Here is a 14164-nt window from a genome sequence, read left to right on the forward strand (position 1 = left end):
GTGTATGTACCTATGATAAACTTTAATTTACAAATTAGGCAAAATATAACAATTCTAATAAGAAACGTTATGTAAATGTGCTCTCTCTCTCTCTCTCTCTAAAATATTTATTGTACTGAGCTCACACTTTGTAATAATAATGCTCTGATGTGATGTGAACACGTACATGTAAATACAGCATGGATACACTGGACAAAGGGATGATTAATTTTCCAAGTGGGAGGTTTTTAATAACGTTGCTTAGCATGGTGTTCATTTTAAATTATTAATGTTTACTATATTTCTGGAATTTTCCCTTTTTTTGTACAGGTCCATGTTTTATTGTAGCACAATTTTTCCTGTAGTGTCTAATATGAGTCTGTAATCTTTAAACCAATCCTTTGAACAAACCAATCTTTAGAATAAATGGTAGCTGCTTTTTTTTTTTTTTTTTTAATATGCGTTATTTAGACCTAAGGTTAAAAAAAAACTAGTCCTAGGAAACTAGGTTAATATGTCATATCGGTGTGATTTCAAATTTAACTTATGCATGTTTATATAAATGTGCTGTCTGTGAATAATGTCAAACACTGATGAATAAAAGCAGATAACTGGAGTTAATGGAAAACCCAAAGGAAAATATGTCATGGGCTACTAAGAGCCAACACTGAAAAATGGCCACTACAAAAGAAGTTCAAGTATACGTCTTTGTTTAATGATGAATCTTGAAGAATATTTTAGGGGGTACTGTATCTTCTACTTAAAAAGAAAATGTTAGGTGCTGCAGTACATTTCACAAACTAGGTACACACACAATACTACCACTGAATCTGATCTAATTAAAGAACAACTACATAAAACCTTTCACTATCAACATAAACAACATAGACTTCAGCTATGCTACAATATAACACTGTGTCCACTGTAACCACAGCAAGTAGCAATAAATGCTCCAGTTCCGTATAAGGCTATTTGTTCTTTAAAATGGGAGCTATTTGCCCCCCTACTTAACACATCCTCAGCAGGCTCCTTAGATGTTACTTTCATTAATAAGTCACAAAAACTCAAGCAAAGCCCCCGTTTTAATGCCACAATAAGGGATCATCTATTTATGTCTGATTTTTGCTCTGTTTAATTTGAGCCAGAAGAGTGCAAGAGTGCAACATCTAAAATTAGACTATATTCATTTGGTCTTATGTAGTTATCTTATGTCACTGTTTGTTTTTTCCATAGATCTGATTTTCACTAAAGTCATATTTTCCATTTCAGTGCTTGTTCTTAAATCCCTGATTGTGGCTTTGAACTAATAAGCCTGTACAAATATTGTACTTCATACACAGTTCTCTAAATAATTTGAATAAGTTATCTTACCTAACATGATCTTGACAAACTTTGTAGTACAGCAAATGTAGCATTTATACTATATTAATTTTATACACAACAGCCTAAGAATGCTACCAAAAAAAAATACAAAAATAATAACAGACTGGAATAACATGGTGTTCCATTAACCACACACTGTGCTGAACACTGCAGATTTGTTAAGTATCTCTGAAACTGCAGCTTCTGTACTCCATGTTCAATCGCTTTAATTCAAAAAATACCTCCAGGGCATTATATATTTTAAGCAGGATGATGTACAATCACCTCTTTAAAAAGTTTGTTCCTACACATGATAGATTTCACTACAATAAATGTTATTATATTTAGATTTTTAAGAAATAACATGCACTTGCATATCACTTTTTTGACTATTTCCAAATTTTATATATGACAAAATAAATTTAATAGATTCTGACATAAAACATGAAGGTAAAGTGCAACAAGCACTTGTTTCCTCAAATTTTAACTGCATTTTAGCTAAAAACCTTTAAACGTTTAGTATTGTTTTTCCATTCTTAAACTGTACGCCAAAATGAAAAAAGAGGAATTAACATGTTTGGATGAATATATCCAAAATGATTTTGCACGGATTTCACCAAAATAGATGCTATCATCCATAATGCATTAGGGTTGCATTAGTCATTAAGGGTAATTTATAAAACATGCAAATTATCGTGGCTAAAGAAATTCTAAAAAAATGACCTTGTTATCTACTCTATTTGTCATTATATAGAGGTGCTTAAAATTATATTCTGACATTCTCTTTTTAACACCTTGCATAAACAAACAGAAGTTAACATATAAAACAAAACATAACAAAAGCAAAATTAAAAGCAAAAAAAAAAAAAAACAAGCTAGAGTCTAGAATTTGTTTTTCTGTACATAATTTTTTAACTAACATGACAAAATCAACAGCAACTAAAGCGTTTAATTTACCCCAACATATCTAAGTTATAAATGCTGATGTATCTTAAATCTAAATATATCTCTACTATTTATATTGTTTAAATTCAAACATTCCTAAACCATTGAGTAGATTACAGAAAGAGAGGTTCAGATGCATACAAGAACATAGCTATACAATATTAATATAATGCAAACAGACAAAAAAAAGAAATGTTTTACTAATATCTCTACCTTTACCAGAGCCAATATCTGTACAGCTTTCAAAATATAGAATGGCTAGGTTCACACACACAAAAAATACATGTCAGTGAATATGTGTGTGTGTGTGTGTGTTATTGCTGATAAATCTATATGCTTGTATCCTAATGACTGCTTTACTTATGTGGTCAAAAATCTGAAGCCATCTTATTGAATGTGTTAGAAAATCTCTAGAATTAAAATGGATTTAAATGGCTTACATTTAGTGTAAACCTAGCCACATGTTTCATGACAGCACCTGCCAGACCCCTGAATTTCCCACCCTACCAACCCCCACCAACCCAACTCACACAACACATGCCAATGATTTCTCGGGGCTTGATTTTTTTTTATGAAATATGTATTTGAAATTGTTTTGTCACAAAGTTAAAAAAAAAAAATAATTCAAAAACTCACACAATTTCAACCAAAAAAATCAATTCATTTTCAAACACTGCTTGAAAAAGCAGTCTTATTGGGTTATAGAAAAGTGTTGTTTAAAAATTAAGTCACATTGCCTCACATTGCATTGGCATTGGAACTGTTCACCCCCTCGATGTACAATAACGCTTTAGGTTTTTCCAATGGAGATCCCACCTGGATCCATTTCAAGTATATCACTGTGTAATTTCTTTATTTAAATCAGATTTTCTTTGAGTAGCAACACACTAAATATAATTTGTGTATCCATTTGCAATGGTGAGAGTTTTTTTTGGAAAAACATAGCTGTTACTGCTGCATCAAGGGAATGGGTTACATACACACAAAAACTCCTTCCTTGCAAAAGTAAATAAGAACCGTAGCTATACTTATAAAGAGTTACTGTGTTTATCACCTCCAAACCAGATTCATTAAACCAGACTATGGTCATTTAGTTGGACCTAAAAACTCTAGCATTATTATGGTAATGACCATGTCTGTAAGAAAACTTGTTTTTCAGATAAAATCACAGAAATCTCTATCAGGCACATCAACCATTTTCACTTTACATGTGTTATCTTTATGTGGGCATCTATACTAATTGCTCTTAAACAGAGCAGATTAGTGAAAGGACCCTATAGGGTCCATGATAATCTTAGGTGCACCTTTGGCTTTAGTCTTAAACTAAAGCCTTTGGTATTAACTCATACAGGTTTGGACATTTCCAATGTTGTTGTGGAAATATACACCTAATAGAAAATGTTCTTAGATGCAATGTGTACAATTAAAACATTATGTCTTTAGAGGAACCACCTGAGGAAATTTCTGGACCACTGAATGACCATGACTGATACAGGAAGTTACAAGAAAGTATAACTCACACAGTTTCTTGTGCTTTGAATGCAACGTGCATGGATTTTAAATATCAAAGCTAATAAAAAAAATAAAATAAAATAAAAACATTTTAGGATTCAGTTGTGCAGCTGCAGAACTAAGGTATATTATAACATATGTTATGTATAATATAATATAATATAATATAATATAATATAATATAATATAATATAATATAATATATTACAGTCGATTTCTAAAATCACAGACACAAGATACTTAAACATATTACAGAGAAATAACTTATTACAGGTGTATCCAATCTTACCCAGAAAATGCCTATGTCACTGCAAGTGTTACTGGACACCATATGGTAACCATTATATTATACCCTTTCTTTTAAACATATAATGATGCAAACAATGACATTCAAAGGAATTAGGAAATGAAAAGAATAGAGCTTGATAATTCCTTTTACTTCACTTGGTCATTTTTTCCATTCAAGTTTCCAGAGTGAAGGTTTGCTGAAAGGCACCTCCACCCTGAACAGGCTCTATTTCAGCAAGTTGACACCACAAAGGACTCAATAGATCCTGTTTCACTCTGTCTTAGTGGCACGATAAGGTAATCTAAGCTCTTGGGATCCTTAAGATCTTATTTGTTACCTCTTTCTAAGCTTACCTACTGATTTGGTAAAATAATAAATAATGTCTCAAAGATTGTACTATCTTTGAGACAAACTGTGGACTATGATTTACTGAATTACTGCTGATTACTATGATCATTAATTACTGACTGCTGCTTATGCCGACCAATGTACTATAGCTGTCTTCTTGTAACATAATATCCGCCATACATCCTATCCGTACCATCTGTCCATTTCATTATACTGGTTATGCCTTTGACCTCAATCTGCAACTATTTTCTGTCCTAACACAAGAAAAGTGGTTCCACTTTATATGTGCCTCATAGCTGTCACTTCAATGCCAATTAGCAAAATTCCTATAACACAGATAACGCATGCTTATAAATCACCAATAGCTACTCCCACTACCATTCTTTCAATTTTATCAAATAAGAGTGGATGGGAGATAATAATACAAAAAAGAAAAAGGAAAAGGAAAAATTACCACAAGACAAGAATACCATGACCCCCTCAAAATCATACAGATATTCATAACATTTCAAGTAACCATCTTGGTACTGGCTGTTGGAACACTGTTATGAATAGTGTTTATGATATACATTCAAGTACTTAAAAAGACAACCACACACTTACAATCCATATCCTTAATTCAATTACCAATGCTTTGCCTATAAACTATACTGAAGCACAGATATGTCACTGGCACTCAAAAGGTGCTATTGTCTTCTTTACTCATACATTATTTTGAGATTTGCCAGCAAAAAAACCCAAAAGAGAAAATGTACAATGCTAGAAAGTTGTTTTAAAAGAACAATCTTACTCCATATGCAACAAGAACACAGCTACCCATTAACTAGATCAGGGTTCAAAAACCTTTCCAGCCAGTGAACCATTTTGGCTACCAAGTAGAGCCAAAGGATTTTTTCTTCTCAGACTTTCCCAAATCCACAGAATATTTTTATTAAAACTTTCATTAGATTTAACAAAATGTGACATTGTTTATTAAATATCCAAGATGATAACAAATTAACTAATTTAATAACTGTGATAATGATGGGTTGTTATTTCTACCACTTTAACGAAACATAAAATCAACACCTCCCCTGGCTGTGGTTCACGAAACCCACTTTGAGAATTATGGTTTTTCAATATACTTCCAATTTTGGTAAATGGCCATAAAGTGCTGCTTTACTATAAATTAGAAATGAAACTGTTATTGTTTTCCTATAAATGAACACAACCTTCACTGACTAGAACAGGTTGAGCAATTTCTGTAGGCCAATATATTTTTTTAAAAGACAGTATATTTTCCAAACATGTGACCTTGCTTACCATGCTGTCAAATGAAAATACAGATTGATAATCAGCCCTAATCAGAATTTAAACTTAAACACTTATTTCTGTTTTTAGGATTCTTCGGTTTTAAATCAGATATCAAACAATACTTAAACTGTAGTTGATACAGTACTGCGGTTGAACCCATGCTTTATTTAATCTAGTTTGCTTCTGATCTCTGTTTGTTTAGACTTCTTCATGTACTACATACTAAATACATAAAGTAAATTGACTGGAAATTTAGTGTTTAAATACATCCTGATTAGAGCTTCATAAATGGTTACACTGTTCATGATTATTCAAGAGAAACTGCTTTATACGTGTCTAAATCTGACACAGAGTTTCTGTATAACTAGATGTTGCATGAAGTGTGGATAAATGTTTAGAAGCAGGTCTTTCCTTTGATGGTCCCTCTTGATATATCATAACAATTATAAACTCAGAAACTTGAATAGTTAGATAAAATCAGACTACATTTCTGATATTCTGATCAAATGGACCAGGTGTTTGGGACATTTGATGGACTGTGCATATTAGTCATAACAACACATTATGCAGTCCAAAGGTGGAGAAGGAAATCTCATTTTCTCATTGGATAAAACATTGTTTCAAAAAACAAAACATAAAAACCATAAAACCATAAAAACAAAACTGAGTAGATACTGTAAAAATACTGAAAACATTTTAACCTAATAGGAACATTGTCTTGATTGGAATATAGAGGTAACATTATCTCATGAAAGGAACTAAATGCTAATACTTAAGAACCAAGCTAAAAAATTACAAATGGTCCAGATTAGGACAATTTGTATGTTTAGTGCATTAATTGGAATACAGGGAAACTTCGCTTGCCGGCATGATTTTTTCATGAGGGTTGGTTTTTAACAGGGTATAAATATCTGATTATGTGTGATATTTAGCAAATGGTTTTGGAATCTCATATATCCTCATTACTCAACTTCACTGTCAACAAAAACATATTCATTGACAGAATAGCCAGTAAAGATATTATGGTTGTTTGTACATGCTCAGATCACAACCATTTACTTTACCAAATTTGGTAACCAAGAACGTACTTCCCCAAAAGCATCACAGCACAAAAAGCACTGGCAAAGGGTAGAGCCAGCATTATATTGAACACTCTTTCTTATTTAAGATGAATTTAACCTTTGCAATGCTTTTGGAAAACTCAGCCCATTAGCCATTTATGGCAGGGGATGCTGGTAGAGATGATTGTATAATTGTGTATAATTGCTTATGCAGACTGTGGACATTTAGTTCTATTTGGATGTTTTGGATCAGTTGAAGTAATTTTCTGAGAATGGCAAAAAGACTTCTTTTGCTCAACAATAACCTTCTTTGCTTGGTTTCTGTTGGTTTTGAATCCTCTGTGTGTCTTCTCAATTGCAGGGCCAGTCAGAGGCTTAGTTCTGTGTTGCATGGGATGCTATTTATAAACACTCAGCAGTTGATTCTTCCAAACTCTTCTAGTGACAGATGGAGTACAATTTGGGTTTGTGACTGTTCCTGTTTTTTTTTTTCTTTTTCAGGGTACCGTGTACCAATTGAGGCTTCAAATATGGGAAATGCTGGTAAATGTTTCTCAGGTGTTAACTTGCTGAACGAAATGTTGCTCTCTAAAACATTTATTTTGAAATTGAAAATGGCTGTCAAGTTCTTGATTATTCTAGTTGTGTCCTGATGAGAAGGTTGAATTCACTGAGGCAGTAATCGATTAACTAAATGTGGAATAAGCTGTTGCAATCACTAGATAACAACACTGGTACTGTACAAAACATATTTGTGCGTTATCAAATCTCTGTTTTTCATTTCCCAAAATCAAGCATTTTGATGGACAAAAATATGAGGCTCTTCATATGTACTCAAAACAAGTGCTTTAGAGATCTTCTCAAATGGATTGCTAACAAAACCCCATTAATAGTGACAGTGTGACTTGTTATGATCATGTCTAGTTCTAAATGCTACTAGTTCATGTTGTCTTAATCATAATCTTTCAGTTAAATGACAATTACATAAATATACCCGTTCATTAGGTTGTTAACTAAATTATTTTGTTAAATGACAAATAAAAAACATATTAATGTACTAACCAAAATCCAAACTTTGTTTTGAATCATATAAACTAATCCAACACATGACCAAAAAGGTATATTGGCATAACTGTATTGAATACACTACATCTATCTTGGTTTTACATTGTATAAACTTCATATTGCAGCTGCCAACTGTATAGTAGGAGATCACATTAATGCTAATAAATAAGGTTCAGTGCATAAAATAAGGACTTATCTAACATTATGACCAACCTTCTCTGTCTGTCCTATTTTGCATGCCATTACAGTAAATGCCAGTAAACCAGCAGAAAGTTTTTTTTTTAAATGTTAAATAAAGTTGGAGTAAATGCCACTTAAAATATGAGTAAACAAAACAAAAGGTTTTTACATTTTATTTTGGGTATTATAAGATTATTAAAAAAGTTAACATTAGCAGCTACTGTACAACATTCAGACAAAACAGTCTCTAAAGCAAACATCTCACTGTCTGCAGTGAGATATTATATTTAGATTTTCATAAAGTGCCTAAAGATTGTGCAGTCTTATTTGCAACTCAGCATGTGTTTATTCACACACATACACACACTGTACTATATTCTCGAATATGGTCAGTGTTCCTAACAAATTTAATTGTTGCATATGTATTATATTTTACCAAATTGTTGCTTTCCTTTTTTGCAGTGATGATGCATTATTAAACTAACTTAAGCTAATTTAACTAACTTAATTTCTAGAAGGACATTTTTAAATCTTAGTTTGTCTATATATAGGATAAAGGTTTTGTTCTGGGGCAAAATATGAAAGGAAACCATTTGAGTGATGTCAAAGCTTTTCCATGTTCTAATGTTTGGCCTCCAAATGTCGGACCCCTAAATTTTAGCTGACAGCCATCCTCTTGCTACACCAAGTCGGATTCCACTACACATTGCTCTGTGTATTCCTTCACCATCTCCACTTTCAAGGTCTCCCTGAAGAAATCAGCCATGGGTTTCCATAGAGGTGGGTCCAGGAAAACCTGGCACATCACATAGCCCTTCAGTGTGCTAGTGTGGCACCTCAGGTGACATAGGAGCTGCTGCACAGCCAGAGCCAGATCTTTGCCAAACATGTCAATGTTGAGGTAGTACCAGTCGTCACCAATCGGTACACGAAAGGGGAAAGTGCACAGGCTGGCCATAGATGGGCAACGGGTATCATCCACCATCCAATCGATGTCTTTCTTCAACAGGATCTCCATATTGCTGGGCATGGGCTTGAAGGGCTGCCAGTCTTGCACAATGGTGCCATTAGGTAGTACATCCTGCATTGCTTCACTGCTCAAAAAAAGCTGCTGGACATCTGCAGCCTCTAACCTCACTGGGGTGCTGGAAGGAGCAAGGCCATCTCCATCTATACCCACATTAAGCCCAACATCAGTGAGGCGTAACTTGAGGTCTTCAGCACAGAAGCGTACCAGCAGGATTCCCTTTAAACAGGAGTTTCATGAAGGTGTGAGAGAATGTACAGTACAGTATAACTTGATCAGCACGGTCTACTACCCACCAAAGTTTTTGAAGAATTAAAGCATTTACATAATGAGAATGAAATGATTGAGTTTATATACAAATGCAAAATTTGATCTAAAAATTCTATGTACTGTGAGATTATACAGATGCATTTTAGTTATTACTGCAGACAAATTCCTATAAACATTCTCTGTAATCTCTTATGCTTGCACACTCAAAAACTGCTTTAATGAGAATTTCATCAGTTATCCGTTACCGGTTATGTCAGTTTGCAGCAGTAGTTGTCCAAGCAGTTGGTCATAATTTACAGCTTTATTAAAATTCAACCTGGTTAGGTATGTGGCAATATTTACTTACCCATTGCAAGAAATCAGAGAAAGGAATGTTTGATAGTAGGCTTCTATTATTATGAAATATTTGATAAAGTTGCAATAACTGTTAATTTAATTGCTTATTATGCTATCATGATCTATCACTGTTGTCACTTACTTGACTTACAGTATGTTTACTCCTACCTGTTTAGTGATGAGCCTGTACTTCTGGAAGTCCTTGGGCCCCAGCTGGTCATCTCTTGTCAGCCTGCACACTTTAACTTCAGGATACTTGGATTTAATATGTTGAGAACAGAAGCGGAGCAGCACCCGCGCAACTCCCTTGCCCCTCTCCTGAGGGGCCACACGGAGGCCTTCCACCAGCATAGTTTCTCCATCGTCAATAACACATACTGACTCAAGTGCAATCTGGAAAATGCAAGAAAACGTACTAAAAGTCAATGTGTTTAATTCTCATATGAATTTACAGCAGTGGAAACAATGTTTTGGAAAGCTTAGTACAAGTATACAAAGAATAATTACCATGCAGTGCTTAATAATACACGTCATTATGTAAAAATAAATTGTAATCTTACCACTTTGCCTTGCTTGCGAGCAAGGATGACAGTACGGTTTGTCTCCTGCAACCAGGCCTGATAGCGGGTGGGAAGGTAGTCTAGGCCACCATAGATGTCCTGACTTATGGCCATGATGTCATCAAAGTCTTCCTCGGTAGCCACAGTGAACTGTAGTCCAGTGTGTGGAGGCACCTCAGGGAGGCAAGTCAGGCTGTTTTCAATCTTCATTGTTTATTGCTGCCAGTGAAGCAGGACAGGAGTAATGTTCATTGGCTCTATTCCTGTTATCTGTTGCATAATGAAATGAATCTAACATATAGCTACTGTATATATTAAAGTGTATGTAGTAAACACTAAGCTGAATTCATGACACCTAGGTTTTTTAGAAGATTCCTCAGAACTGCTTAACCACAAGAAAACTTTCACATACAAATGTGATAGGTTGTGAGTCAAATTCCAGGTCCACCAAGTGTCCACGGCTGGGTCTTTGAGCAAGGCCCTTAACCCTCAATTGCTCAGTTGTATAAAAATTTGATAAAATTTAAGTTGCTCTGCATAAGGCTGTCTGCCAAATGCCATAAATGTTGTAAAGTCTGCTTATTGCTAATACATTTGCATAATTAGTGGCAACTCTGAACCATCTTTCCCTACTTCTCCCCAGTGTCTATCTATAGGTTTTTCATTTCATTTATTAGAGAGTTGCCTTAATCTAATAAAAATCACTGTGGGGCTTTAAATATCTACTGGTTTCTGAGCTTGTGTTGGTAATACAGCTCTTGAAAGCATTCTTATGGCAGCTTATTTGAGTGCTGCGCAAGAACATGTCACGTAACAAAAATTCCATTAACGATTTATTCGCGGATAGTCAGACGATATGGAATGATTTCAAGCCAATACAAATGGAAGGGCAGATGAAAGACTATGTGCCCTTACATTTATATTGGATAGTGGAAATTTTACTTATAATATGTCTGTACAATCTGTACAATCAGTTGCATACTTGCATATATCTTATTTGGCATATCTAATGTAAACTCAAACTGTTATCCCCTTTTCAACTTCTGTAACCATTACGAACCCCAAATTAATTTAGCCTAAAGAAGCCAGGTCTAAACCATGTCTAAAGCCAACAGTTATAACAAATTTCTAATCAAATATATTTTACTTAAAGCTAAAAATACTAAAGTCTCTAAAACAATTATTTATTTCAGTGAAAAGGACAGAAATAAAAAAAAAAATCCCTTTCAAATAATGTAACTGTAACAGATTCAAGTCCAAAATCCACCCATAGAAACATTAGTACACATTTTGCTGCCATGAAATGCACATCAAAGAAATAAAAGAAATATACTAAATAAAAATGACTATGTGGTCTATACAATTATACTGATAAGTGTGACACAACTGTTCATTTTGTATAGATGCCAGACCATAGCAGGAGGGATGACTGGACAAATTTTGACTGCACGATATTTAAGGTGCATCTACCGTCAACTAATCTTGACATATTAGTAGCATTGATATAAAATACCTTTATGACAGTGATGACTGAAAATAACATGCTAGTAATAGGGGAATTTGGTTTTATATTATTAAAAGTATTGTGTTTTCTATCCAGGAATGAAAAAATATTTCAGGGGATTACAAACCAAAAATGTAGCAGTTAGCTATGCCACAGGAATCACTTAGTAATAAAATCAGTTTATTAGTGTTTCCTATTATCTCCTTCTTGTATGTTTATTTTTTAATTCTCATTGTCCTTGTTGTCCTTTCCGCACCGCATATGCCATGCATGTATGATTCACTTCATCTCACTGTATATGGTACATGGGTGATATAACAATAAAGAGCTACTTGACTTGGCTTGACTCAAAAGCATAATTAGATGCTTGCTTATTGTTAACTGTATACATTATGACCTGATCATGTGAATGACATTGCAGTATTTTCGGAGGCATCGACAGTGCACAGGAACAGTAAAACGGTCACTGCAGCATTTTGACTTCATCGTTAATCACTGAGTTTTTGTCTTTTCAACACAGATTAATACAGGCATTTTTGTGACAATATGAACAGACATCTATAGATGCCTAATTACCCTGTTTTGATTATTGTCATTATAAAAATTATAACAACCACATATGCAAAATCTAATTCTTAGCAAGACTCATACAATTATTCACATCACTGCTTTAAGTATTTATCAAAATGATACAGTTTAAAAGTACAGTTTTGACAGTGCACGATTATACACATAATATCTGACATACATGCTCACACAGCCCACTGTAAACCATCCCCCAACAGCTCTCTCACACACACACTCAGACTCTCTCACAGACTCCCTCTCACACACACACACACACACTCACAGACTCTCTCTCACACACACACACACTCACAAGATTCTCTCTCTCTCTCTCTCTCTCTCACACACACACACACACACACACACACACACTTATAGACTCTCCCTCTCTCACACACACACACACACTTATAGACTCTCTCTCTCTCACACACACACACACAGGGAGAATTAGAAGACAATCCAACATATTACAGTTCACAGAATTTTAATCATTATTCAAGGCTCCTGTTTGTAATGAGAAAACCAACCTACTGACAGTGACATCAGTGGCATATCTTCAGAATTCACCTTAAGTCATCTCTTCCAGTGGAGCTTCTAATTTTATTAGATTATGCTGGCTGAGCAAATCCGAGAATAGTGTCAGAAACTGATATGTCATGATCTACTCAACAGAAACAAACAGCTGCTCAAGACTCAACGATCTCAGCAACATTATCCTAACATAGATGATTATGTTCAGCTATTAAAGCTCGATATTTGCATGTAGACTCTAAATGTTTAATTAGTCGGATGCTTGCGTTACTCGTGGCTACGAGACCCACAAAGTGCACTGATACGCCATTAATCAATGGAGAAAACCACAAAAGTCAAACCACCATGGCTTCTCCCGTAATATACGATATATAGACATCATTCACACACATATACACAGAGCTAAAACATCAATTAATATGTCTCCTGTAGACATGTTAGCCATCTCCTTCCAGTCCCGGTAAAATTCCACACAAAATGGCCGTTGGGGGTGGTGGTGTCGAGGGGGGTGGGGGGTGGGGGGCCTTGTAACGGAAAAAAAAAAATCAAATGTATTATATTCTTTGCTGCTTGTGAGATAAAAACGAACAGAAAAAACCCCTCATCATCGGATTACATTTTTTATTTCGCACAGATTCTCAGAAATACGATTCGTTTTATTATTATTTTTATTATTATTTGTCCTTTGATGTGCTGTAGGACATCACTGGCTGTTATCGTGAAAAAAAAAAAAAGGATGAGAGAGAAATCGTGAACGGAATTTTACCCACCTTGAAAGACGAATGGAGGACTTTTACAGTTCGTGCAGGTTTTGCTGGATGAAAACTGGCCTCTGGCAGCCACGCAGGTGCTGAATAAATGCGGGTTTAAAGTGCCTCTCAGCTGCAGAGATAATTTTAAACCGGGTCTACACAGGCTCTCAGTATGTCACTTTAGACCACTCCCACCACCCCTATACTATAGAGTCAGAGAGACGTAATCCCTCCATCCTCTCTCTCTCTCTCTCTCTCTCTCTCTCTCACTCTCTCTCTGTGTGTCTGTGTCTCTCCTCTCCCTCCCCTCCCCTCGCTCCCCCCCTCTTTCCTCCCTCTCTCTCTCTCTCTCTCTCTCTCTCTCTCTCTCTCTCTGTGTCTGTGTCTCTCCTCTCCCCCCTCCCCTCGCTCCCCCCCTCGCTCCCCCCCTTTCCTCTCTCTCTCTCTCTCTCTCTCTCTCTCTCTCTCTCTCTCTCTCTCTCCTCTCTTCCCCCATCTCCCCTCGGTCCCTCTCTCCCCCCTCCTCTTTTCTCTCTCTCTCTCTCTCTCTCTCTCTCTCTCTCTCTCTCTCTCTCTCTCT

At 35.2% G+C, this 14164-nt stretch overlaps 1 protein-coding gene across 2 annotated transcripts; it reads right to left on the bottom strand.

Moving 5' to 3' along the window:
* Positions 1-672: 672 nt before the first annotated feature.
* On the bottom strand, positions 673-13836 carry nat16 (N-acetyltransferase 16). Of its 2 annotated transcripts, none has more exons than XM_060874474.1 (4): positions 13603-13836; positions 10228-10446; positions 9836-10060; positions 673-9280 (listed from the first exon to the last, which is right to left on the bottom strand). In XM_060874474.1, exons 2-4 carry the CDS (start codon positions 10435-10437, stop codon positions 8714-8716), a joined length of 1002 nt encoding a protein of 333 aa, XP_060730457.1. In that variant the 5' UTR covers positions 10438-10446; positions 13603-13836; the 3' UTR covers positions 673-8713. The 2 variants fall into 2 exon arrangements, with proteins under 2 accessions (XP_060730457.1, XP_060730458.1); XM_060874475.1 differs by having other exon boundaries at positions 10228-10497.
* Positions 13837-14164: the final 328 nt, after the last annotated feature.

This window comes from Tachysurus vachellii, chromosome 7, assembly GCF_030014155.1.
Source record: "Tachysurus vachellii isolate PV-2020 chromosome 7, HZAU_Pvac_v1, whole genome shotgun sequence".
NCBI classification, from domain to species: domain Eukaryota; kingdom Metazoa; phylum Chordata; class Actinopteri; order Siluriformes; family Bagridae; genus Tachysurus; species Tachysurus vachellii.